Source organism: Phyllobates terribilis, unplaced genomic scaffold, assembly GCF_046119375.1.
Source record: "Phyllobates terribilis strain yellow unplaced genomic scaffold, ASM4611937v1 Scaffold_11__3_contigs__length_659146591, whole genome shotgun sequence".
In the NCBI taxonomy this organism is placed as follows: domain Eukaryota; kingdom Metazoa; phylum Chordata; class Amphibia; order Anura; family Dendrobatidae; genus Phyllobates; species Phyllobates terribilis.
Genome location: NW_027362771.1, coordinates 612879803 through 612907716, shown reverse-complemented (window position 1 = coordinate 612907716; position 27914 = coordinate 612879803). Strand labels below are relative to the sequence as shown.

General features: G+C 51.4%; 1 protein-coding gene across 1 annotated transcript in view; it reads right to left on the bottom strand.

The window, feature by feature from the left end:
• Nucleotides 1-27914, bottom strand: part of CHD3 (chromodomain helicase DNA binding protein 3) — a 90234-nt gene that overhangs the window by 37847 nt on the left and 24473 nt on the right. Inside the window, exons 17-30 of the mRNA XM_073654798.1 lie at nt 24856-25029; nt 24634-24775; nt 24356-24487; nt 22878-22995; nt 22675-22799; nt 22351-22582; nt 20401-20567; nt 20152-20329; nt 19898-19963; nt 19735-19820; nt 11131-11264; nt 6476-6620; nt 6241-6406; nt 6020-6165 (exon numbers count right to left, since the gene is read on the bottom strand). Of these exons, the coding sequence (XP_073510899.1) occupies nt 6020-6165; nt 6241-6406; nt 6476-6620; nt 11131-11264; nt 19735-19820; nt 19898-19963; nt 20152-20329; nt 20401-20567; nt 22351-22582; nt 22675-22799; nt 22878-22995; nt 24356-24487; nt 24634-24775; nt 24856-25029 (2011 nt within the window). The remainder of the gene's footprint in view (nt 1-6019; nt 6166-6240; nt 6407-6475; nt 6621-11130; nt 11265-19734; nt 19821-19897; nt 19964-20151; nt 20330-20400; nt 20568-22350; nt 22583-22674; nt 22800-22877; nt 22996-24355; nt 24488-24633; nt 24776-24855; nt 25030-27914) is intronic.

Here is a 27914-nt window from a genome sequence, read left to right as displayed (position 1 = left end):
GAGTGCACACGGGCACCAGCTCCACTGAAAAGTGTCTGTCAGACTGACAGCAGCAACTAAATGGTTAACAGCAGCAATCGAAGCTCAGCTCCTGAGCCCCTGCACTGGTGAACCTAAGTGCTAACATACAGTGGTGGCCAAAAGTATTGGCACCCCTGCAATTCTGTCAGATAATACTCAGTTTCTTCCTGACAATGATTGCAATCACAAATTCTTTGCTATTATTCTCTTCATTTAATTTGCTTGTAAGGAAAAAACACAAAAGAGAATGAAGCAAAAATCAAATCATTGATCATTTCACACCAAACTCCAAAAATGGGCCGGACAAAAGTATTGGCACCCTCAGCCTAATACTTGGTTGCACAACCTTTAGCCAAAATAACTGGGAACAACCGCTTCCGGTAACCATCAATGAGTTTCTTACAATGCTCTGCTGGAATTGTAGACCATTCTTCTTGGCAAAATGCTCCAGGTCCCTGATATCTGAAGGGTGCCTTCTCCAAACTGCCATTTTGAGATCTCTCCACAGGTGTTCTATGGGATTTAGGTCTGGACTCATTGCTGGCCACCTTAGAAGTCTCCAGTGCTTTCTCTCAAACCATTTTATAGTGCTTTTGGAAGTGTGTTTTGGGTCATTGTCCTGCTGGAAAACCAATGACCTCTGAGGGACACCCAGCTTTCTCACACTGGGCCCTACATTATGCTGAGAAATTTGTTGGTAGTCTTCAGACTTCATAATGCCATGCACACGGTCAAGCAGTCCAGTGCCAGAGGCAGCAAAGCAACCCCAAAACATCAAGGAACCTCCACCATGTTTGACTGTAGGGACCGTGTTCTTTTCTTTCAATGTCTTTTTTTTTTTCCTGTACACTCAATGTTGATGCTTTTTCCCAAAAAGCTCTACTTTTGTCTCATCTGACCAGAGAACATTCTTCCAAAACGTTTTAGGCTTTCTCAGGTAAGTTTTGGCAAACTCCAGCCTGGCTTTTTTATGTCTCGGGGTAAGAAGTGGGGTCTTCCTTTGTATCCTACCATACAGTCCCTTTTCATTCAGACGCCGACGGATAGTACGGGTTGACGCTGTTGTACCCTCGGACTGCAGGGCAGCTTGAACTTGTTTGGATGTTAGTCGAGGTTCTTTATCCACCATCCGCACAATCTTGCGTTCAAATCTCTCGTCAGTTTTTCTTTTCCGTCCACATCTAGGGAGGTTAGCCAGAGTGCCATGGGCTTTACACTTCTTGATGACACTGCGCACGGAAGACACAGGAACATTCAGGTCTTTGGAGATGGACTTGTAGCCTTGAGATTGCTCATGCTTCCTCACAATTTGGTTTCTCAAGTCCTCATACAGTTCTTTAGTCTTCTTTCTTTCCTCCATGCTCAATGTGGTACACACAAGGACACAGGACAGAGGTTGAGTCAACTTTAATCCATGTTATCTGGCTGCAAGTGTGATTTAGTTATTGCCAACACCTGTTAGGTGCCACAGGTAAGTTACAGGTGCTGTTAATTACACCAATTAGAGAAGCATCACATGATTTTTCAAAGGGTGCCAATACTTTTGTCCACCCCCTTTTTTAGGTTTGGTGTGGAATTATATCCAATTTGGCCTTAGGACAATTCTTTTTGTGTTTTTTCATTGAAGACAAATTAAATGAAGAGAATAAGACCAAAGAATTTGTGATTGCAATCATTTTCAGGAAGAAACTGAGTATTATCTGACAGAATTGCAGGGGTGCCAATACTGTTGGCCACCACTGTACAGGTACATCATTTTATCCTAAGGGGTTGAAACTGGCATTTTGTGCGCCAGTGATAACCAGGGAACACTTAAAAATTGTGACATTTGAAGGAGTTTTACATTAAAATTAGAGAAATGGCTGCTCGATAAATCAGGGACTAATTCTTTGAAGACTCCACATTACATCCTGTATTACACGGGGTCCGGAAAGTATTCATACCCCTTTCATTTTTTCACTCTTTGTTTCATTGCAGCCATTTGTTAAATTCTAAAAAGTCATTTTTTTCTCATTAAAGTCCACTCTGCACCCCATCTTCACTGGAAAAAAACAGAAATGTAGAAATTTTTGCAAATTTATTAAAAAAGAAAAACTGAAATATCACACGGGCATAAGTATTCAGACCCTTTGCTCAGTATTGAGTAGAAGCCCCCTTTTGAGCTGGTACAGCCATGAGTCTTCTTGGGAATGATGCAAGTTTTTTACCCCTGGATTTGGGGATCCTCGGCCATTCTTCCTGGCAGATCCTCTCCAGTTCCATCAGGTTCGATGGTGAACGTTGGTGGACGGCCATTTTCAGGTCTCTCCAGAGATGCTCCATTGGGTTTAGGTCAGGGCTCTGGCTGGGCCGGTCAAGAATGGTCACAGAGTTGTTCTGAAGCCACTCCTGTTATTTTAGCTGTGTGCTTAGGGTCATTGTCTTGTTGTAAGGTGAACCTTCGGCCAAGTCTGAGGTCCAGAGAACTCTGGACGAGGTTTTCATCCAGGATATCTCTGTACTTGGCCGCATTCATGTTTCCTTCAATTGCAACCAGTCGTCCTGTCCCTGCAGCTGAAAAACACCCCCATAGCATGATGCTGCCACCACCATGTTTCACTGTTGGGATTGTATTTTATGTCGCTTAGAATTATCACCAAAAAGTTCTATCTTCATCTCATCAGACCAGAGAATCTTATTTCTCATAGTCTGGGAGTCCTTCATGTGTTTTTGAGCAAACTCTATGCGGGCTTTCATATGTCTTGGACTGAGGAGAAGCTTCCGTCAGGCCACTCTGCCATAAAGGCCCGACTGGTGGAGGGCTGCTGCGATGGCTCCACAAAGTCAACTTTCTCCCATCTCCCTACTGCATCTCTGGTGCTCAGCCACAGTGATCTTGGGGATCTTCTTTACCTCTCTCACCAAGGCTCTTCTCCCACGATTGCTCAGTTTGGCTGGACCGCCAGGTCTAGGAAGACTTCTGGTGGTCCCAAACTTCTTCCATTTAAGGATTATGGAGGCCACTGTGCTATTTGGAGCCCTGAGTAATGCAGAAATTCTTTTGTAACCTTGGCCCGATCTGTGCCTTGCCACAATTCTGTCTCTGAGCTCCTTGGGCAGTTCCTTTGAGCTCATGATTCTCATTTGGTCTGACATGCACTGTGAGCTGTGAGGTCTTATATAGACAGGTGTGTGCCTTTCCAAATCAAGTCCTATCAGTTTAATTAAACACAGCTGGACTCCAATGAAGGAGTAGAACCATCTCAAGGAGGATCACAAGGAAATGGACAGCATGTGACTTAAATATGAGTGTCTGAGCAAAGGGTCTGAATACTTATGACCTTGTAATATTTCAGTTTTTCTTTTTTAATAAATTTGCAAAAATTTCTACATTTCTGTTTTTTCCAGTCAAGATGGGGTGCAGAGTGTACTGTAAGGAGAAAAAAAATGAACTTTTTAGAATTTACCAAATGGCTGCAATGAAACAAAGAGTGAAAAATGTAAAGGGGTCTGAATACTTTCCGTACCCACTGTTTACTCCAGAGCTGCACTCACTATTCTGCTGGTGCAGTCACTGTGTACATACATTACATTACTGATCCTGAGTTACCTCCTGTATTATACTCCAGAGCTGCACTCACTATTCTGCTGGTGCAGTCACTGTGTACATACATTACATTACTGATCCTGAGTTACATCCTGTATTATCCTCCAGAGCTGCACTCACTATTCTGCTGGTGCAGTCACTGTGTACATACATTACATTACTGATCCTGAGTTACATCCTGTATTATCCTCCAGAGCTGCACTCACTATTCTGCTGGTGCAGTCACTGTGTACATACATTACATTACTGATCCTGAGTTACATCCTGTATTATACTCCGGAGCTGCACTCACTATTCTGCTGGTGCAGTCACTGTGTACATACATTACATTACTGATCCTGAGTTACATCCTGTATTATACTCCAGAGCTGCACTCACTATTCTGCTGGTGCAGTCACTGTGTACATACATTATATTACTGATCCTGAGTTACATCCTGTATTATACTCCAGAGCTGCACTCACTATTCTGCTGGTGCAGTCACTGTGTACATACATTACATTACTGATCCTGAGTTACATCCTGTATTATACTCCAGAGCTGCATTCACTATTCTGCTGGTGCAGTCACTGTGTACACACATTACATTACTGATCCTGAGTTACATCCTGTATTATACTCCAGAGCTGCACTCACTATTCTGCTGGTGCAGTCACTGTGTACACACATTACATTACTGATACTGAGTTACAACCTGTATTATCCTCCAGAGCTGCACCCACTATTCTGCTGGTGCAGTCACTGTGTACATACATTACATTACTGATCCTGAGTTACATCCTGTATTATACTCCAGAGCTGCACTCGCTATTCTGCTGGTGCAGTCACTGTGTACATACATTACATTACTGATCCTGAGTTACATCCTGTATTATACTCCAGAGCTGCACTCACTATTCTGCTGGTGCAGTCACTGTGTACATACATTATATTACTGATCCTGAGTTACCTCCTGTATTATACTCCAGAGCTGCACCCACTATTCTGCTGGTGCAGTCACTGTGTACATACATTACATTACTGATCCTGAGTTACATCCTGTATTATACTCCAGAGCTGCACTCACTATTCTGCTGGTGCAGTCACTGTGTACACACATTACATTACTGATCCTGAGTTACATCCTGTATTATACTCCAGAGCTGCACCCACTATTCTGCTGGTGCAGTCACTGTGTACATACATTACATTACTGATCCTGAGTTACATCCTGTATTATACTCCAGAGCTGCACTCGCTATTCTGCTGGTGCAGTCACTGTGTACATACATTACATTACTGATCCTGAGTTACATCCTGTATTATACTCCAGAACTGCACTCACTATTCTGCTGGTGCAGTCACTGTGTACATACATTACATTACTGATCCTGAGTTACCTCCTGTATTATACTCCAGAGCTGCACTCACTATTCTGCTGGTGCAGTCACTGTGTACACACATTACATTACTGATCCTGAGTTACATCCTGTATTATACTCCAGAGCTGCACCCACTATTCTGCTGGTGCAGTCACTGTGTACATACATTACATTACTGATCCTGAGTTACATCCTGTATTATACTCCAGAGCTGCACTCACTATTCTGCTGGTGCAGTCACTGTGTACACACATTACATTACTGATCCTGAGTTACATCCTGTATTATACTCCAGAGCTGCACTCACTATTCTGCTGGTGCAGTCACTGTGTACATACATTACATTACTGATCCTGAGTTACATCCTGTAATATACTCCAGAGCTGCACTCACTATTCTGCTGGTGCAGTCACTGTGTACATACATTACATTACTGATCCTGAGTTACATCCTGTATTATACTACAGAGCTGCACTCACTATTCTGCTGGTGCAGTCACGGTGTACATACATTACATTACTGATCCTGAGTTACATCCTGTATTATATTCCAGAGCTGCACTCACTATTCTGCTGGTGCAGTCACTGTGTACATATATTACATTACTGATCCTGAGTTACATCCTGTATTATACTCCAGAGCTGCACTCACTATTCTGCTGGTGCAGTCACTGTGTACATACATTACATTACTGATCCTGAGTTACATCCTGTATTATACTCCAGAGCTGCACTCACTATTCTGCTGGTGCAGTCACTGTGTACATACATTACATTACTGATCCTGAGTTACATCCTGTATTATACTCCAGAGCTGCACTCACTATTCTGCTGGTGCAGTCACTGTGTACATACATTACATTACTGATCCTGAGTTACATCCTGTATTATACTCCAGAGCTGCATTCACTATTCTGCTGGTGCAGTCACTGTGTACATACATTACATTACTGATCCTGAGTTACATCCTGTATTATACTCCAGAGCTGCAATCACTATTCTGCTGGGTGAATACCTCCTGTGAGCACATGCCGGGGGTCTCATTCTCTTACCCGCACACTCCCAGCGGTGTGCTCCCCCTCCATCTCTCTCTTCTCCGCCCCCTTCACCTCCTTCTCTTTCGGCTCTTTGCTGTCCGCCTCCTCTCTATCGGTCGGGGTGCCGCCGTTCTCTGCTCGCTCGCTGGGTGCTGGAGTGGCTGTGAAGTAACCAGAGTGATAAGAATAGGGCACGGCGTTACTAGGGGGTGAGCTTTGCAGAGAGGGTCCCGTACCTGGTTTGGAGGTGCAGGGGGTGTTGGTGAGGCTGGGGTCCGGGGTGGTGGTGCTGGTCTTTATGGTGGGTGAGGAGGCTCGTGATGAGAGCTTGGAGTCCAGGCTGGGGTCGGGCATCAGCTCGGGCATGCTCCAGCGTCCATTAATGTGCTCGAACTCCTGCACCTATGTGGGCACACAAGAAGTTAAAACCTGTTGCATTTAGTGCTGAATTTTCAGCGGAGCAGAACTCACCTTTTTCTTTACCAGGGACATGACACCGATACGGGTCAACACCTGCTGGCGGGACAGACCCTCCCGAGGGACGCCGTCGGCGAAAGTCTCGGAGCCGTCAGCGCCTGGTTCACACAGATGTCTCATGAACAGAGAGACATAGGCTCTAGAGACAAGAGAGCTGGGTGAGGATTCCCGGTGCCGCGCTGTCCCCTGCTGGGCACTGACTATAACAGCAGATCCATCAGATGCGTCAGTACAAGATGCCCCCATCAGACGTGCCTCGGCATCCTGCCCGCTCAGCCTCCATGATGTCAGGGTCCGGAGACCGCTGATACGTGTCCTGCACCAGGCTAAGGGTTTGACGGCACCTCTCTGCCTCCCCCGGGGTCACCTGGCGCAGATTATAGTGTCTGTCTGGGTGAGGGAGGAGGTACACAGCTCCGGACCACCACCAGGAAACAGACGGGCGGTTGAGCGGCATCAGATGAGTAAGAACATCATCATATGGGACACAAGTAGCTGCATGGGGCGTGGGGGTGTGAGGGGATTACACGGTCAGGTACAGGCGTGTATGATGTGTGGGGGGTGTGAGGGGAGCACACGGTCAGGTACAGGCGTGTATGATGTGTGGGGGTGTGAGGGGAGCACACGGTCAGGTACAGGCGTGTATGATGTGTGGGGGGTGTGAGGGGAGCACACGGTCAGGTACAGGCGTGTATGATGTGTGGGGGGTGTGAGGGGAGCACACGGTCAGGTTCAGGCGTGTATGATGTGTGGGGGTGTGAGGGGAGCACACGGTCAGGTACAGGCGTGTATGATGTGTGGGGGGTGTGAGGGGAGCACACGGTCAGGTACAGGCGTGTATGATGTGTGGGGGTGTGAGGGGAGCACACGGTCAGGTACAGGCGTGTATGATGTGTGGGGGGTGTGAGGGGAGCACACGGTCAGGTACAGGCGTGTATGATGTGTGGGGGGTGTGAGGGGAGCACACGGTCAGGTACAGGCGTGTATGATGTGTGGGGGGTGTGAGGGGAGCACACGGTCAGGTTCAGGCGTGTATGATGTGTGGGGGGTGTGAGGGGAGCACACGGTCAGGTACAGGCGTGTATGATGTGTGGGGGGTGTGAGGGGAGCACACGGTCAGGTACAGGCGTGTATGATGTGTGGGGGGTGTGAGGGGAGCACACGGTCAGGTACAGGCGTGTATGATGTGTGGGGGTGTGAGGGGAGCACACGGTCAGGTACAGGCGTGTATGATGTGTGGGGGGTGTGAGGGGAGCACACGGTCAGGTACAGGCGTGTATGATGTGTGGGGGTGTGAGGGGAGCACACGGTCAGGTACAGGCGTGTATGATGTGTGGGGGTGTGAGGGGAGCACACGGTCAGGTACAGGCGTGTATGATGTGTGGGGGTGTGAGGGGAGCACACGGTCAGGTACAGGCGTGTATGATGTGTGGGGGTGTGAGGGGAGCACACGGTCAGGTACAGGCGTGTATGATGTGTGGGGGGTGTGAGGGGAGCACACGGTCAGGTACAGGCGTGTATGATGTGTGGGGGGTGTGAGGGGAGCACACGGTCAGGTACAGGCGTGTATGATGTGTGGGGGGTGTGAGGGGAGCACACGGTCAGGTTCAGGTGTGTATGATGTGTGGGGGGTGTGAGGGGAGCACACGGTCAGGTACAGGCGTGTATGATGTGTGGGGGGTGTGAGGGGAGCACACGGTCAGGTACAGGCATGTATGATGTGTGGGGGGTGTGAGGGGAGCACACGGTCAGGTACAGGCGTGTATGATGTGTGGGGGGGGTGAGGGGAGCACACGGTCAGGTACAGGCATGTATGATGTGTGGGGGTGTGAGGGGAGCACACGGTCAGGTACAGGCGTGTATGATGTGTGGGGGGTGTGAGGGGAGCACACGGTCAGGTACAGGCGTGTATGATGTGTGGGGGTGTGAGGGGAGCACACGGTCAGGTACAGGCGTGTATGATGTGTAGGGGGTGTGAGGGGAGCACACGGTCAGGTACAGGCGTGTATGATGTGTGGGGGGGTGTGAGGGGAGCACACGGTCAGGTACAGGCGTGTATGATGTGTGGGGGATGAGGGGAGCACACGGTCAGGTACCGGCGTGTATGATGTGTGGGGGGTGAGGGGAGCACACGGTCAGGTACAGGCGTGTATGATGTGTGGGGGGTGTGAGGGGAGCACACGGTCAGGTACAGGAGTGTATGATGTGTGGGGGGTGTGAGGGGAGCACACGGTCAGGTACAGGCGTGTATGATGTGTGGGGGGTGTGAGGGGAGCACACGGTCAGGTACAGGCGTGTATGATGTGTAGGGGGTGTGAGGGGAGCACACGGTCAGGTACAGGCGTGTATGATGTGTGGGGGTGTGAGGGGAGCACACGGTCAGGTACAGGCGTGTATGATGTGTGGGGGTGTGAGGGGAGCACACGGTCAGGTACAGGCGTGTATGATGTGTGGGGGGTGTGAGGAGAGCACACGGTCAGGTACCGGCGTGCATGATGTGTGGGGGGTGTGAGGGGAGCACACGGTCAGGTACAGGCATGTATGATGTGTGGGGGGTGTGAGGGGAGCACACGGTCAGGTACAGGCATGTATGATGTGTGGGGGGTGTGAGGGGAGCACACGGTCAGGTACAGGCGTGTATGATGTGTGGGGGGTGTGAGGGGAGCACACGGTCAGGTACAGGCATGTATGATGTGTGGGGGGTGTGAGGGGAGCACACGGTCAGGTACAGGCATGTATGATGTGTGGGGGGTGTGAGGGGAGCACACGGTCAGGTACAGGCGTGTATGATGTGTGGGGGGTCTGAGGGGAGCACACGGTCAGATAATGGCGTGTATGATGTGTGGGGGGTGTGAGAGGAGCACACGGTCAGATACAGGTATGTATGATGTGTGGGGGGTCTGAGGGGAGCACACGGTCAGATAATGGTGTGTATGATGTGTGGGGGGTGTGAGGGGAGCACACGGTCAGGTACAGGCGTGTATGATGTGTGGGGGGGGTGAGGGGAGCACACGGTCAGGTACAGGCGTGTATGATGTGTGGGGGGTGTGAGGGGAGCACACGGTCAGGTACCGGCGTGTTTGATGTGTGGGGGGGGTGAGGGGAGCACACGGTCAGGTACAGGCGTGTATGATGTGTGGGGGGTGTGAGGGGAGCACACGGTCAGGTACCGGCGTGTATGATGTGTGGGGGTGTGAGGGGAGCACACGGTCAGATAATGGCGTGTATGATGTGTGGGGGGTGTGAGGGGAGCACACAGTCAGGTACAGGCATGTATGATGTGTGGGGGGTGTGAGGGGAGCACACGGTCAGGTACAGGTATGTATGATGTGTGGGGGGTGTGAGGGGAGCACACGGTCAGGTACAGGCGTGTATGATGTGTGGGGGGTGTGAGGGGAGCACACGATCAGGTACAGGCGTGTATGATGTGTGGGGGGTGTGAGGGGAGCACACGGTCAGGTACAGGCGTGTATGATGTGTGGGGGTGTGAGGGGAGCACACGGTCAGGTACAGGCGTGTATGATGTGTGGGGGGTGTGAGGGGAGCACACGGTCAGGTACAGGCGTGTATGATGTGTGGGGGTGTGAGGGGAGCACACGGTCAGGTACCGTTGTGTATGATGTGTGGGGGTGTGAGGGGAGCACACGGTCAGGTACAGGCGTGTATGATGTGTGGGGGTGTGAGGGGAGCACACGGTCAGGTACCGTTGTGTATGATGTGTGGGGGTGTGAGGGGAGCACACGGTCAGGTACAGGTATGTATGATGTGTGGGGGGTGTGAGGGGAGCACACGGTCAGGTACAGGCGTGTATGATGTGTGGGGGTGTGAGGGGAGCACACGGTCAGGTACAGGTATGTATGATGTGTGGGGGGTGTGAGGGGAGCACACGGTCAGGTACCGTTGTGTATGATGTGTGGGGGTGTGAGGGGAGCACACGGTCAGGTACAGGCGTGTATGATGTGTGGGGGGTGTGAGGGGAGCACACGGTCAGGTACAGGCGTGTATGATGTGCGTGGGGGTGTGAGGGGAGCACACGGTCAGGTACAGGCGTGTATGATGTGTGGGGGGTGTGAGGGGAGCACACGGTCAGGTACAGGCGTGTATGATGTGTGGGGGGTGTGAGGGGAGCACACGGTCAGGTACAGGCGTGTTTGATGTGTGGGGGTGTGAGGGGAGCACACGGTCAGGTACAGGTATGTATGATGTGTGGGGGGTGTGAGGGGAGCACACGGTCAGGTACCGTTGTGTATGATGTGTGAGGGTGTGAGGGGAGCACACGGTCAGGTACCGTTGTGTATGATGTGTGAGGGTGTGAGGGGAGCACACGGTCAGGTACAGGCGTGTATGATGTGTGGGGGGTGTGAGGGGAGCACACGGTCAGGTACAGGCGTGTTTGATGTGTGGGGGTGTGAGGGGAGCACACGGTCAGGTACAGGTATGTATGATGTGTGGGGGTGTGAGGGGAGCACACGGTCAGGTACCGTTGTGTATGATGTGTGAGGGAGCCCACGGTCAGGTACAGGTATGTATGATGTGTGTGAGTGGGGGGGGGGGAGCAGTGATGTATGAAGAGCGAGGTGTACATGTATGAATTGTGTACAGAGTGATGCTTCAGGTGCACACATCAGAGAGATGGAGGGTGCACTTACTTAAATTCTTTCTCTGACTTGCCCCGCAAGTCTCTCACCAGCCAGTGTGTGGTGAAAGCGTCCTGAGGAGGCATCCCCCAGCGCATCACTGCGTTCAGGAAGGCCTTCCGCTGCCGCGTGTTGAACCCCAGAACCTGTTAGGAGACAGACATTAGTACACGGCCCCCCCATAAACCACGTGTACGGTCAGCTCCCCCCCCAATACAGTGCGCGTACGGTCAGCTCCCCCCCCAATACAGCGCGTGTACGGTCAGCTCCCCCCCAATACAGTGCGCGTACGATCAGCTCCCCTCCCTCAATACAGCGCGTGTACGATCAGCTCCCCCCACAATACAGCGCGTGTACGATCAGCTCCCCTCCCTCAATACAGCGCGTGTACGATCAGCTCCCCCCCCAATACAGCGCGTGTACGATCAGCTCCCCTCCCTCAATACAGCGCGTGTACGATCAGCTCCCCCCACAATACAGCGCGTGTACGATCAGCTCCCCTCCCTCAATACAGCGCGTGTACGATCAGCTCCCCCCCAATACAGCGAGCGTACGATCAGCTCCCCCCCAATACAGCGAGCGTACGGTCAGCTCCCCCCCAATACAGCGAGCGTACGGTCAGCTCCCCCCACAATACAGCGCGTGTACGGTCAGCTCCTCCCTCAATACAGCGCGTGTACGATCAGCTCCCCTCCCTCAATACAGCGCGTGTACGATCAGCCCCCCTCCCCCAATACAGCGCGTGTACGATCAGCCCCCCTCCCTCAATACAGCGCGTGTACGATCAGCCCCCCTCCCTCAATACAGCGCGTGTACGATCAGCCCCCCTCCCTCAATACAGCGCGTGTACGATCAGCCCCCCTCCCTCAATACAGCGCGTGTACGATCAGCCCCCCTCCCTCAATACAGCGCGTGTACGATCAGCCCCCCTCCCCCAATACAGCGCGTGTACGATCAGCCCCCCTCCCTCAATACAGCGCGTGTACGATCAGCCCCCCTCCCCCAATACAGCGCGTGTACGATCAGCCCCCCTCCCTCAATACAGCGCGTGTACGATCAGCCCCCCTCCCTCAATACAGCGCGTGTACGATCAGCCCCCCTCCCTCAATACAGCGCGTGTACGATCAGCTCCCCTCCCTCAATACAGCGCGTGTACGATCAGCCCCCCTCCCTCAATACAGCGTGTGTACGATCAGCTCCCCTCCCCCAATACAGCGCGTGTACGATCAGCCCCCCTCCCCCAATACAGCGCGTGTACGATCAGCTCCCCTCCCTCAATACAGCGCGTGTACGATCAGCCCCCCTCCCCCAATACAGCGCGTGTACGATCAGCTCCCCTCCCCCAATACAGCGCGTGTACGATCAGCTCCCCTCCCCCAATACAGCGCGTGTACGATCAGCCCCCCTCCCCCAATACAGCGCGTGTACGATCAGCTCCCCTCCCCCAATACAGCGCGTGTACGATCAGCCCCCCTCCCCCAATACAGCGTGTGTACGATCAGCCCCCCTCCCTCAATACAGCATGTGTACGATCAGCCCCCCTCCCTCAATACAGCGCGTGTACGATCAGCCCCCCTCCCCCAATACAGCGTGTGTACGATCAGCTCCCCTCCCCCAATACAGCGTGTGTACGATCAGCCCCCCTCCCTCAATACAGCGCGTGTACGATCAGCCCCCCTCCCCCAATACAGCGCGTGTACGATCAGCCCCCCTCCCTCAATACAGCGCGTGTACGATCAGCCCCCCTCCCCCAATACAGCGCGTGTACGATCAGCCCCCCTCCCTCAATACAGCGTGTGTACGATCAGCCCCCCCCATACAGCGCGTGTACGATCAGCTCCCCTCCCTCAATACAGCGTGTGTACGATCAGCCCCCCTCCCTCAATACAGCGCGTGTACGATCAGCCCCCCTCCCCCAATACAGCGCGTGTACGATCAGCCCCCCTCCCTCAATACAGCGCGTGTACGATCAGCCCCCCTCCCCCAATACAGCGTGTGTACGATCAGCCCCCCTCCCTCAATACAGCGTGTGTACGATCAGCTCCCCTCCCCCAATACAGCGTGTGTACGATCAGCCCCCCTCCCTCAATACAGCGCGTGTACGATCAGCCCCCCTCCCCCAATACAGCGTGTGTACGATCAGCCCCCCTCCCCCAATACAGTGTGTGTACGATCAGCCCCCCTCCCCCAATACAGCGCGTGTACGATCAGCTCCCCTCCCCCAATACAGCGCGTGTACGATCAGCTCCCCTCCCTCAATACAGCGCGTGTACGATCAGCTCCCCTCCCTCAATACAGCGCGTGTACGATCAGCTCCCCTCCCTCAATACAGCGTGTGTACGATCAGCCCCCCTCCCTCAATACAGCGCGTGTACGATCAGCCCCCCTCCCTCAATACAGCGTGTGTACGATCAGCCCCCCTCCCCCAATACAGCGCGTGTACGATCAGCCCCCCTCCCTCAATACAGCGTGTGTACGATCAGCCCCCCTCCCCCAATACAGCGCGTGTACGATCAGCTCCCCTCCCTCAATACAGCGTGTGTACGATCAGCCCCCCTCCCCCAATACAGCGCGTGTACGATCAGCCCCCCTCCCTCAATACAGCGCGTGTACGGTCAGCCCCCCTCCCTCAATACAGCGCGTGTACGATCAGCCCCCCTCCCTCAATACAGCGTGTGTACGATCAGCCCCCCTCCCTCAATACAGCGCGTGTACGATCAGCTCCCCTCCCTCAATACAGCGCGTGTACGGTCAGCTCCCCTCCCCCAATACAGCGTGTGTACGATCAGCCCCCCTCCCTCAATACAGCGTGTGTACGATCAGCTCCCCTCCCTCAATACAGCGTGTGTACGATCAGCTCCCCTCCCTCAATACAGCGTGTGTACGATCAGCCCCCCTCCCTCAATACAGCGTGTGTACGATCAGCTCCCCTCCCTCAATACAGCGCGTGTACGATCAGCTCCCCTCCCTCAATACAGCGTGTGTACGATCAGCTCCCCTCCCTCAATACAGCGTGTGTACGATCAGCTCCCCTCCCTCAATACAGCGTGTGTACGATCAGCTCCCCTCCCTCAATACAGCGCGTGTACGATCAGCCCCCCTCCCTCAATACAGCGTGTGTACGATCAGCCCCCCTCCCCCAATACAGCGCGTGTACGATCAGCCCCCCTCCCTCAATACAGCGCGTGTACGATCAGCCCCCCTCCCTCAATACAGCGCGTGTACGATCAGCCCCCCTCCCTCAATACAGCGCGTGTACGATCAGCTCCCCTCCCCCAATACAGCGCGTGTACGATCAGCCCCCCTCCCTCAATACAGCGTGTGTACGATCAGCCCCCCTCCCTCAATACAGCGTGTGTACGATCAGCTCCCCTCCCTCAATACAGCGTGTGTACGATCAGCCCCCCTCCCTCAATACAGCGCGTGTACGATCAGCTCCCCTCCCCCAATACAGCGTGTGTACGATCAGCCCCCCTCCCCCAATACAGCGTGTGTACGATCAGCCCCCCTCCCTCAATACAGCGTGTGTACGATCAGCCCCCCTCCCCCAATACAGCGTGTGTACGATCAGCCCCCCTCCCTCAATACAGCGCGTGTACGATCAGCCCCCCTCCCCCAATACAGCGTGTGTACGATCAGCCCCCCTCCCTCAATACAGCGTGTGTACGATCAGCCCCCCTCCCTCAATACAGCGCGTGTACGATCAGCTCCCCTCCCTCAATACAGCGTGTGTACGATCAGCCCCCCTCCCCCAATACAGCGTGTGTACGATCAGCCCCCCTCCCTCAATACAGCGTGTGTACGATCAGCCCCCCTCCCCCAATACAGCGTGTGTACGATCAGCCCCCCTCCCTCAATACAGCGCGTGTACGATCAGCCCCCCTCCCCCAATACAGCGTGTGTACGATCAGCCCCCCTCCCTCAATACAGCGTGTGTACGATCAGCCCCCCTCCCTCAATACAGCGTGTGTACGATCAGCCCCCCTCCCCCAATACAGCGTGTGTACGATCAGCCCCCCTCCCTCAATACAGCGTGTGTACGGTCAGCCCCCCTCCCTCAATACAGCGTGTGTACGATCAGCCCCCCTCCCTCAATACAGCGCGTGTACGGTCAGCTCCTCCCTCAATACAGCGCGTGTACGATCAGCCCCCCTCCCCCAATACAGCGCGTGTACGATCAGCCCCCCTCCCTCAATACAGCGCGTGTACGATCAGCCCCCCTCCCTCAATACAGCGCGTGTACGATCAGCCCCCCTCCCTCAATACAGCGCGTGTACGATCAGCCCCCCTCCCCCAATACAGCGCGTGTACGATCAGCCCCCCTCCCTCAATACAGCGTGTGTACGGTCAGCCCCCCTCCCCCAATACAGCGCGTGTACGATCAGCTCCCCTCCCTCAATACAGCGCGTGTACGATCAGCCCCCCTCCCCCAATACAGCGCGTGTACGATCAGCCCCCCTCCCCCAATACAGCGCGTGTACGATCAGCCCCCCTCCCCCAATACAGCGCGTGTACGATCAGCTCCCCTCCCTCAATACAGCGCGTGTACGATCAGCCCCCCTCCCCCAATACAGCGCGTGTACGATCAGCTCCCCTCCCTCAATACAGCGCGTGTACGATCAGCCCCCCTCCCTCAATACAGCGTGTGTACGATCAGCCCCCCTCCCTCAATACAGCGCGTGTACGATCAGCCCCCCTCCCCCAATACAGCGCGTGTACGGTCAGCCCCCCTCCCCCAATACAGCGCGTGTACGATCAGCCCCCCTCCCTCAATACAGCGCGTGTACGATCAGCCCCCCTCCCCCAATACAGCGCGTGTACGATCAGCTCCCCTCCCCCAATACAGCGCGTGTACGATCAGCTCCCCTCCCTCAATACAGCGCGTGTACGATCAGCCCCCCTCCCCCAATACAGCGCGTGTACGATCAGCCCCCCTCCCCCAATACAGCGCGTGTACGATCAGCCCCCCTCCCCCAATACAGCGCGTGTACGATCAGCTCCCCTCCCCCAATACAGCGCGTGTACGATCAGCCCCCCTCCCTCAATACAGCGCGTGTACGATCAGCTCCCCTCCCTCAATACAGCGTGTGTACGATCAGCTCCCCTCCCTCAATACAGCGCGTGTACGATCAGCCCCCCTCCCCCAATACAGCGTGTGTACGATCAGCCCCCCTCCCTCAATACAGCGCGTGTACGATCAGCCCCCCTCCCCCAATACAGCGCGTGTACGATCAGCTCCCCTCCCTCAATACAGCGCGTGTACGATCAGCCCCCCTCCCCCAATACAGCGCGTGTACGATCAGCCCCCTCCCCCAATACAGCGCGTGTACGATCAGCCCCCCTCCCCCAATACAGCGCGTGTACGATCAGCCCCCCTCCCCCAATACAGCGCGTGTACGATCAGCCCCCCTCCCTCAATACAGCGTGTGTACGATCAGCCCCCCTCCCTCAATACAGCGCGTGTACGATCAGCCCCCCTCCCCCAATACAGCGCGTGTACGATCAGCTCCCCTCCCTCAATACAGCGCGTGTACGATCAGCCCCCCTCCCCCAATACAGCGCGTGTACGATCAGCCCCCTCCCCCAATACAGCGCGTGTACGATCAGCCCCCCTCCCCCAATACAGCGCGTGTACGATCAGCCCCCCTCCCCCAATACAGCGCGTGTACGATCAGCTCCCCTCCCTCAATACAGCGCGTGTACGATCAGCCCCCCTCCCTCAATACAGCGTGTGTACGATCAGCCCCCCTCCCTCAATACAGCGCGTGTACGATCAGCCCCCCTCCCTCAATACAGCGCGTGTACGGTCAGCCCCCCTCCCTCAATACAGCGCGTGTACGATCAGCTCCCCTCCCCCAATACAGCGCGTGTACGATCAGCCCCCCTCCCTCAATACAGCGCGTGTACGGTCAGCCCCCCTCCCTCAATACAGCGCGTGTACGATCAGCTCCCCTCCCCCAATACAGCGCGTGTACGATCAGCTCCCCTCCCTCAATACAGCGTGTGTACGATCAGCCCCCCTCCCTCAATACAGCGTGTGTACGATCAGCTCCCCTCCCCCAATACAGCGCGTGTACGATCAGCTCCCCTCCCTCAATACAGCGTGTGTACGATCAGCCCCCCTCCCTCAATACAGCGCGTGTACGATCAGCCCCCCTCCCTCAATACAGCGTGTGTACGATCAGCCCCCCTCCCTCAATACAGCGTGTGTACGATCAGCTCCCCTCCCTCAATACAGCGCGTGTACGATCAGCTCCCCTCCCTCAATACAGCGCGTGTACGGTCAGCCCCCCTCCCCCAATACAGCGCGTGTACGATCAGCTCCCCTCCCCCAATACAGCGCGTGTACGATCAGCCCCCCTCCCTCAATACAGCGTGTGTACGATCAGCTCCCCTCCCCCAATACAGCGCGTGTACGATCAGCCCCCCTCCCCCAATACAGCGCGTGTACGATCAGCTCCCCTCCCTCAATACAGCGCGTGTACGATCAGCCCCCCTCCCCCAATACAGCGCGTGTACGATCAGCCCCCCTCCCTCAATACAGCGCGTGTACGATCAGCCCCCCCCATACAGCGCGTGTACGATCAGCTCCCCTCCCTCAATACAGCGCGTGTACGATCAGCTCCCCTCCCTCAATACAGCGCGTGTACGATCAGCCCCCCCCATACAGCGCGTGTACGATCAGCTCCCCTCCCCCAATACAGCGCGTGTACGATCAGCCCCCCTCCCCCAATACAGCGTGTGTACGGTCAGCCCCCCTCCCCCAATACAGCGCGTGTACGATCAGCCCCCCTCCCTCAATACAGCGCGTGTACGATCAGCCCCCCTCCCCCAATACAGCGCGTGTACGATCAGCCCCCCTCCCCCAATACAGCGCGTGTACGATCAGCCCCCCTCCCTCAATACAGCGTGTGTACGATCAGCCCCCCTCCCTCAATACAGCGCGTGTACGATCAGCCCCCCTCCCCCAATACAGCGCGTGTACGATCAGCTCCCCTCCCTCAATACAGCGCGTGTACGATCAGCCCCCCTCCCTCAATACAGCGCGTGTACGATCAGCCCCCCTCCCTCAATACAGCGCGTGTACGATCAGCCCCCCTCCCCCAATACAGCGTGTGTACGATCAGCCCCCCTCCCTCAATACAGCGTGTGTACGGTCAGCCCCCCTCCCTCAATACAGCGCGTGTACGATCAGCCCCCCTCCCCCAATACAGCGTGTGTACGATCAGCCCCCCTCCCCCAATACAGTGTGTGTACGATCAGCTCCCCTCCCTCAATACAGCGCGTGTACGATCAGCCCCCCTCCCTCAATACAGCGCGTGTACGATCAGCCCCCCTCCCTCAATACAGCGTGTGTACGATCAGCCCCCCTCCCCCAATACAGCGCGTGTACGATCAGCCCCCCTCCCTCAATACAGCGCGTGTACGATCAGCCCCCCTCCCTCAATACAGCGCGTGTACGATCAGCCCCCCTCCCTCAATACAGCGCGTGTACGATCAGCCCCCTCCCCCAATACAGCGCGTGTACGATCAGCCCCCCTCCCCCAATACAGCGCGTGTACGATCAGCCCCCCTCCCTCAATACAGCGCGTGTACGATCAGCCCCCCTCCCTCAATACAGCGCGTGTACGATCAGCCCCCCTCCCTCAATACAGCGCGTGTACGATCAGCCCCCCTCCCCCAATACAGCGTGTGTACGATCAGCCCCCCTCCCTCAATACAGCGCGTGTACGGTCAGCCCCCCTCCCTCAATACAGCGCGTGTACGATCAGCCCCCCTCCCTCAATACAGCGCGTGTACGGTCAGCCCCCCTCCCTCAATACAGCGCGTGTACGGTCAGCCCCCCTCCCTCAATACAGCGCGTGTACGATCAGCCCCCCTCCCTCAATACAGCGCGTGTACGATCAGCCCCCCTCCCTCAATACAGCGTGTGTACGATCAGCCCCCCTCCCTCAATACAGCGCGTGTACGGTCAGCCCCCCTCCCTCAATACAGCGTGTGTACGGTCAGCCCCCCTCCCTCAATACAGCGCGTGTACGGTCAGCCCCCCTCCCTCAATACAGCGCGTGTACGATCAGCCCCCCTCCCTCAATACAGCGCGTGTACGGTCAGCCCCCCTCCCTCAATACAGCGTGTGTACGGTCAGCCCCCCTCCCTCAATACAGCGCGTGTACGGTCAGCCCCCCTCCCTCAATACAGCGTGTGTACGATCAGCCCCCCTCCCTCAATACAGCGCGTGTACGGTCAGCCCCCCCCCCCATACAGCGCGTGTACGGTCAGTATACAGCACCCTATACGGTATGTGTACGATACTGCAGGTCATGTCTCTCTGGTTCTTAAAGGATCTATCTCCCTCCATAAACAGTTTCTGCCCATTAGGGCTCGGTCACCCCGGCGTATGTTTCATCGGACTGCACTCGGCCTAATGTTATACTACGGGGCAGCTCAGATCTGTGATCACTTTCTCAGGCCAATTTGGCAGCATGTTGTAAGGGGCTCTGATTATCAGATCACGTGCACCCCCATACAAGTCTATGGGTGCGTGTGAAACATCCGAGTACAGTCCGATTACTATGCTAAAGGTAAATATCTCCTCCCGGCCCCCTGAGTCCTTACCTCTATATTGCCCCCGACTCGGGCCAGCAGCGGCGGCAGCGGCTTGTCCTTCTCGTTGCGCAGGTGACGGCGAGACTGCCTGCGACCTGTGAGCGCAGAGTAACGTCAGTAGCAAGACCCCATGTACACAGCCCCCGGAGGTGGTCTCACTACTACCCCTCACCTTCCGTTCTCTCATCAAAGTCTTCATCCTCTTCTTCCGAGCCCACCGAGTATTCGGACTGGTTATCTGTACGGAGGAACAAGGCGCCGTGTTAGCAGAGGCACATTTCTTATATTTATCCCGTGGGTAAGAACCTCCCCTAATAGATAGTTTGTCACAGTGTGTCAGTGCAGGCGACACCAGCAGTATGGAATCCGGGCTGGTAAGCTGAGACTTCAGAGCTGGAATCAAGCTTCAGCACAGCAGATTCTTACCCTGGTCCTCTTGCGCGGCGTCGTTGTAGTTCACTTGCTTCCTCACTCTCTTGCCCTTGCCCAGGTTACGCGCCAGGTCCTCCTGCTGCTGCTCGTAGTGATGGCGCAGCAGCTTCTCCCAGTAGTCGGGATCCACGTTCTCCTCCTGTTTTATCACCTCCCGTTCCAGCTCCTCCAGCTGAAAACGTAAAAGTGAGAAAGTCCCACCGGACTGCGACGGTGCAGCGCCCCCCGGAGGCCGTGTCTCACCTTCTCCTCCTCCCGCACCACGTACTGTGCTACTTTGAAGGAGCTGAGGTACTCGTTCATGTTCTGGACTTCGGTGTCCTCCGTCTCATCCTGGTTGCGGTCCAGGAGCCGGGCGATGGCGCCATTGTCGTAGTGAATCACGCTGCTGTCCTCCTCTTTGTTGTCACCTTGACGGAAAAAAAGAAAGAAAAAAAATGAAGTCTACCTCCATTTATGTATACAGCTCCTATCCGTCTCTACATCACAGAGGACACAGGATGAATGAGGTGTGGACGCTTCCTACTGATGGTGTTTCTTCAAAGCCTGGACCCCTATGAATATCTAAACACGTCCCGTCCTTATTTCTTCCCTCATCACTGCTCATCATGAACTTTCTGGCTCGCACAGAGTTTTTTGAGGAGTTTTTGTAACAGTGGAAACTCTCCAAATCCTCCTCAAAATCTCAAAACCTCTTGAAGTTTCCATTCAGTTTCTACTCTGAAAACTCTGCAAAAAGACTCCTGTGTGCACAGGAATGCAAACGGTGTCTGTCCACAGATATTTTTTTTCAAAGAGTTAAAAAAAAAAAACACAAGTTTCTGGAAACATCTTTTTTGGGGGAGTTGATGGAGGAGTTTTTCATTTCCTGAAGTAAGTTTGGAAAAGTTTTTTTTTCTCCTCAAGTGTTTTTTTTGCAACCTTTTGATTAGACAGTGTGTGTTCACATTGACTTTTAGGCTATGTGCACACAAAGTTTTTGATGCGGAAAATACATCAATGGAAACCGAGCGGAAACTCTTCAAAGAAAGAGTTGGATGACTCCAAGTTTCTCTTCAAGAAACTTGGGAGGTTCTGCTCAGTTTCTGGCCCAAAAAATCTGTAAAAAGAAACCGTGTGAACATACCCTTAGGCTGTGTCCACACGGTGAACCTGGCGAGTTTTCCAAGCAGAAGATACTTCAGGAAACTCTGGAGTTTTTCTTCCTGCAGCATCTTTTCTTCTGTCCTGTTTTTGGCTGTTTCCTGAACTTTTTTTTTTCTGGAGGGTATTCATTACGTCGTTTTTTCAGGTAGTTTTTTTTTCACTCAATTGAAGAAATCGCTGTTTGTTTGGTTTTTTTTTAAAAAAACACAAGCCATGGTGAAACGCCGTACTTACTTTTTTTACACCGGGTGTTTTTTTTTTTTTTCCCAAAAACCCTTCAGGAAAAAAAAAAAAACTAAAAAACTCCTGATACATGAGGAACAAATTTGATCTCTAAAAAAAGTTTTCCAAGAGTTTTTAAAGCGATTTTTGAAAATATATAAAAAAAAAAAGGAACAGAAACATTCCGAAATGGTCGTTTTTTTTTTTTGTTGTTGTTGCATCTCCCATAAGAAATTCACTAAAAAGTGATCAAAACGTCATAAAAAAAAACAAATCAAAATGGAAGTAATAAAAGCTACAGCTTGGCACAAAGAAAACAAGACCTCGCACCACTCCAGAAAAAAAAAATCTAACAAATTCCAGGATGCTTCTTTTTTTTTTCAGTTCTTTTGCTCAATTTGTTTAAGTAAAAGTTAAAAAAATAAAATAAAAAGAAGGAAATAAATTAGTTGGGTTTTGTACTTTCCACCACGGGCACAACTGCAGCAAAAGTTTTTGAAAACTTTTCAAATAAAAAAATGATAAGTTAGTCAAAACCATCTGGATGATGAAAACTGCACGTTGTCGAGCAAAAAAAACCCCCCACACCCAAAAAAATGACTAGGGCTGAAAACACGAGTGTAACAATGGGGGAAAAACAGTCATGAATTTGGTGCTAACTTAAAAAAGCCTAAAATCCAAACTAGGAAAAAAGTAAAAAAAAAACGCATTGCAATAACCGCAGCGTTTCATTATAAGACCGCAGACGTTTTTTTACGGTGCAGGATCATGAGTGGCAGACATTGCCCGGCGCTACATTTGGTACGAGGCCACCCCCCTTGTCACCTTCTATCTCGTCCTTGAATAGCTCTTCTGTCCCGAACTTCAGGATGTCATCGAGCTCCTGCTTGGACATGGATCCGGCCTTGGAGCCGAGCCCCGGTCTGACCACCAGATGGGTCAACATCATCTTCCTCTTGGCCACCTGTGTAATACGCTCCTCAACGGACGCCCGCGTCACAAATCTGTAGATCATCACTTTGTTGGCCTGGCCGATCCGATGAGCCCTACTGAAAGCCTGGAGAAGAAGAGCGAGAAGGAACAATGGCGATCGTACCAAGCAAATCGACGCACGGCTACAAGGTCACACTTGGAGTTGATCGCATCTACCTGAATGTCGTTGTGGGGGTTCCAGTCGGAATCGTAGATGATGACGGTGTCCGCAGTCGCCAGGTTGATGCCCAGGCCCCCGGCACGGGTGGAGAGTAAGAAGCAGAACTGATGAGCTCCAGGAGCTACAAAACGAAGGAGCGGATGAGGACAGAGGAAGATCTCAGGAGGTAAAGCTGTAGGTGGCCGGAAGGCGTCCTCACCGTTAAACCTGTCGATAGACTCTTGTCTCAGCGAGCCGGTGATCCCTCCGTCTATCCGCTCATACTTATAGCCCTCATAGTCCAGGAAGTCTTCTAACAGGTCCAGCATCTTTGTCATCTGCAAAAAGAAGGAGGGTCATTGGCGGGGAAAGAGATGAGCCAATCTATCCGTTGGTCTAGCGGTAATGTCTCATCTGATTGGGGGAGCTGCAATCCGCCTTCTACAGCTATGTCCTCCTCTAGAAGATTAACTCCTGCAGCTCTTCTTTTAATTAACCAACCTGGCCTGACATCATCATCGACCATGTCAGAGCAGGCCGGCTAATCAAGAGGAGGCGGATGGTAGGCAGCTGACGTGACCACCAGACCACAATCCTGCAAATCCATTCACTCATCTCAATTGCACCCAATTTTCCATTTTTTTGGGGGGGGGGGGTTTTTCCTTCTCTTCTTCCCAGGGACATAACTTTTTTATTTTTCTGTCATTATGGCCGTGTGAGGGCTTGTTTTTTGCGGGACAAGTTGTACTTTTGAATGACACCATTGATTTTACCATATTGTGTACTGGAAAACAGAAAAAAAAATTCTCAAGTGCGGTGAAATTGCAAAAAAAAAAGTGCTATTCTAAAATTTTTTTTTTTTTTTATTTACCACGTTTACTATATGGTAAAACTGAGCTGCTATTATGATTCTGCAGGTCAGTACGAGGTCGCAGATACCAAACATGTACAGGTTCTTTTTTTTACTAAGTGGTGAAAAAAAAAATCTGAAATTTGTGGCAATTGTCTGAAACCTGTAGCGTCTCCATTTTTCGGGATCTGGTGAGGTCTTATTTTTTTGCGCGCCGAGCTATCGTTTTTATTGATACCCTTCTGGCATAGATACGATGTTTTGATCGCCTTTTATTGCAATGTTGCCGCGGCCAAAAAAAACTAATTCTGGCGTTTCTATTTTTTTTCTTGTTACGCTGTTTTACCGATCGGATTAATTGACTTTATGTTTTGATCGATTGGACATTTCTGAAAGCAGCGATACCAAATATGTGTATTATTTTTAATGGTTTCATTTTTATTGGGGGTGATTTGAACTTTTGTGTATTTTTTATTATTTTTTTTGCTTGCTTTAATAGTCGCCTTAGGAGGCTTGAAGCGGCGATCGTCTGATCGCTTGTGCTACACAAAGCAGGGTTCAGCTCTGCTAGGTGTAGCAAACGTCACGATCTCCTATGAACACCGGCCACAAAATGATCGTGATGACAGGCGTGGGGGTCTTTGGCAGACCCTCGCCTGTCATTATCGCGGGGCACTGATCAATGACGCGCTTCCTGTCTGCATGTGTTAAATGACGATTGACAACGCTATTTAACTGTTTATCAGCCGCCGATGCATCACGTGGCTGTTAGAGGCACTTGACGGCTGATTAAACGTAGATTTTTTTTAATTTTTTTCCGGGAAGAAGGTTGCAAACGGCGACCAGACCTGGGAGAAGATGAGCACTCGATGTCCTTGGTCGTGCAGCTTCCGCAGCATCTTCTGTAAGAGGAGCAGTTTCCCAGAGGATTTGATGAGCGCGCCTCCCTCGTAGGCACCGGTGGGAAGTTTGGGCGACTCCTGGACAGAACGGGAAGGGATTATTACAAGGCATTATATACAGATGATACATCTACATGCAGATCGCTGAGGGATTTGTGCTGATGCATTTTTATTTTTCAAGGTTTGGAAGATGCAAAAATAAAATGCAAAAAATTGTATCTCACCATTGCAGCCACCGGGAAGAGGTACGGATGGTTGCAACATTTCTTTAGGTCCATCATGATGTTCAGTAACGACACTTGGTTCCCTCCTCCTCGAGAGTTCAGAGCCTCAAAGTTACGGGTCAGGATAAACTTGTAATATTTCCTGTGAGACACGGGAACGGATGATTACATGGGAGGAGACGCGGCGTCCGTCTGCGTCACGGCGTCTATTGCGGGACTCACTTCTGCATGGGACTGAGCTCCACCCGGACGATCAGCTCCGTCTTGGCCGGCATGTTCTTGAACACGTCGGCTTTCAGTCGGCGCAGCATGTGGGGGCCCAGGAGGTCGTGCAACTTTTTGATTTGATCTTCTTTGGAAATATCAGCAAATTCTTCTAAGAATCCTTCCAGGTTACTGTAAGTAAAAGAAAAATAAAGTTATAGCATGCCCAAAAAAACCTAAACGGAGAGAATTTTTTTTTTTTTCCAGTTGTTTAACCCCCTTAGGTGCAGTAGTCAATAGTGGCCAAACCATCTATGGGGTTTTACTGAAAGGATGGACTTCCTCTGTAAGCTCATCTCATAGCACAATCATTGGGTCCTGATGAGTTAAAACGGACAGTAGGGGTTTAAGAAATCCCCCATGGGTCCGAGTCTGGTAGGCCCGGCCCAAAGCAGGACCCAATGGGCTACACTGCAGTATAGAAGGACTGTAGAATATTGCACAAGTGATGAAATGAGCATACGAGTGACGTCGGGCTCTCCACCGCCTCAGCGAGACCTCCAGCTTCTGAGCTGATAGATACCAATGGTTGGGGTGAACAATGGCTGCACAGCGAGTAACCACAGAGGAGATGCTAGAAGTTTACATCATATTAGATTTAGTTCTTTAAGACAATGGATTCCTGTGGATTATGAGTCCTAACGGGAAACTGCAACAACCAAATACAATCCTGCCACCGCTTTCTCCTAGATGTGACTGGCTCTGTACAGTACGGGATGAGACCCAAATTAACCCTAAACATGCACCTATATCCACCTCTGGAAGTTTAAACTTTAGGCCACGTCCCCACTATCAGTTTTCGGTCAGTATTCGGTCAGTATTTTTTCTCAGGAGCCAAAACCAGGTGAGGAACAATCAGAGAAAAGGTAGAATAGAAACAAGTCACCAATTCTGCATTTATCACCCACTCCTGGTTTTGTCCTCCAGGTTTTGTCTCCCACTCCTGAGAAAAATACTAACCGAATACTGATAGTGGGGCCTTTGTCTTACAAGCAGCTATGTGCTCCTCTAGAAGATTAACTCTGTACAAGCAGCTATGTCCTCATCTATAATAATAACTCTGTACAAGCAGCTATGTCCTCCTCTAGAATAATAACTCTGTACAAGCAGCTATGTCCTCCTCTAGAATAATAACTCTGTACAAGCAGCTATGTCCTCCTCTAGAAGATTAACTCTGTACAAGCAGCTATGTCCTCATCTATAATAATAACTCTGTACAAGCAGCTATGTCCTCCTCTAGAAGATTAACTCTGTACAAGCAGCTATGTCCTCATCTATAATAATAACTCTGTACAAGCAGCTATGTCCTCCTCTAGAATAATAACTCTGTACAAGCAGCTATATCCTCATATATAATAATAACTCTGTACAAGCAGCTATGTCCTCATCTATAATAATAACTCTGTACAAGCAGCTATGTCCTCATCTATAATAATAACTCTGTACAAGCAGCTATGTCCTCCTCTAGAATAATAACTCTGTACAAGCAGCTATGTCCTCATCTATAATAATAACTCTGTACAAGCAGCTATGTGCTCCTCTAGAATAATAACTCTGTACAAGCAGCTATATCCTCATATATAATAATAACTCTGTACAAGCAGCTATATCCTCATATATAATAATAACTCTGTACAAGCAGCTATGTCCTCATCTATAATAATAACTCTGTACAAGCAGCTATGTCCTCATCTATAATAATAACTCTGTACAAGCAGCTATGTCCTCCTCTAGAATAATAACTCTGTACAAGCAGCTATGTCCTCATCTATAATAATAACTCTGTACAAGCAGCTATGTGCTCCTCTAGAATAATAACTCTGTACAAGCAGCTATATCCTCATATATAATAATAACTCTGTACAAGCAGCTATATCCTCATATATAATAATAACTCTGTACAAGCAGCTATGTCCTCCTCTAGAAGATTAACTCTGTACAAGCAGCTATGTCCTCATCTATAATAATAACTCTGTACAAGCAGCTATGTCCTCCTCTAGAAGATTAACTCTGTACAAGCAGCTATATCCTCATATATAATAATAACTCTGTACAAGCAGCTATGTCCTCATCTATAATAATAACTCTGTACAAGCAGCTATGTCCTCATCTATAATAATAACTCTGTACAAGCAGCTATGTCCTCCTCTAGAAGATTAACTCTGTACAAGCAGCTATATCCTCATATATAATAATAACTCTGTACAAGCAGCTGTGTCCTCATCTATAATAATAACTCTGTACAAGCAGCTATGTCCTCCTCTAGAATAATAACTCTGTACAAGCAGCTATATCCTCATATATAATAATAACTCTGTACAAGCAGCTATGTCCTCATCTATAATAATAACTCTGTACAAGCAGCTATGTCCTCATCTATAATAATAACTCTGTACAAGCAGCTATGTCCTCATATATAATAATAACTCTGTACAAGCAGCTATATCCTCATATATAATAATAACTCTGTACAAGCAGCTATATCCTCATATATAATAATAACTCTGTACAAGCAGCTATATCCTCATATATAATAATAACTCTGTACAAGCAACTATGTCCTCCTCTAGAATAATAACTCTGTACAAGCAGCTATGTCCTCCTCTAGAATAATAACTCTGTACAAGCAGCTATGTCCTCATCTATAATAATAATTCTGTACAAGCAGCTATGTCCTCATCTATAATAATAATTCTGTACAAGCAGCTATGTCCTCCTCTAGAAGATTAACGTTATACAAGCAGCTATGTCCTCCTCTAGAATAATAACTCTGTACAAGCAGCTATGTCCTCCTCTAGATTAACTCTGTACAAACAGCTATGTACTCCTCTGGAAGATTAACTCTGTAAAAGCAGATATGTCCTCCTCTAGAATAATAACTCTGCACAAGCAGTTATGTCCTCATCTATAATAATAACTCTGTACAAGCAGCTATGTCCTCATCTATAATAATAACTCTGTACAAGCAGCTATGTCCTCCTCTAGAATAATAACTCTGTACAAGCAGCTATGTCCTC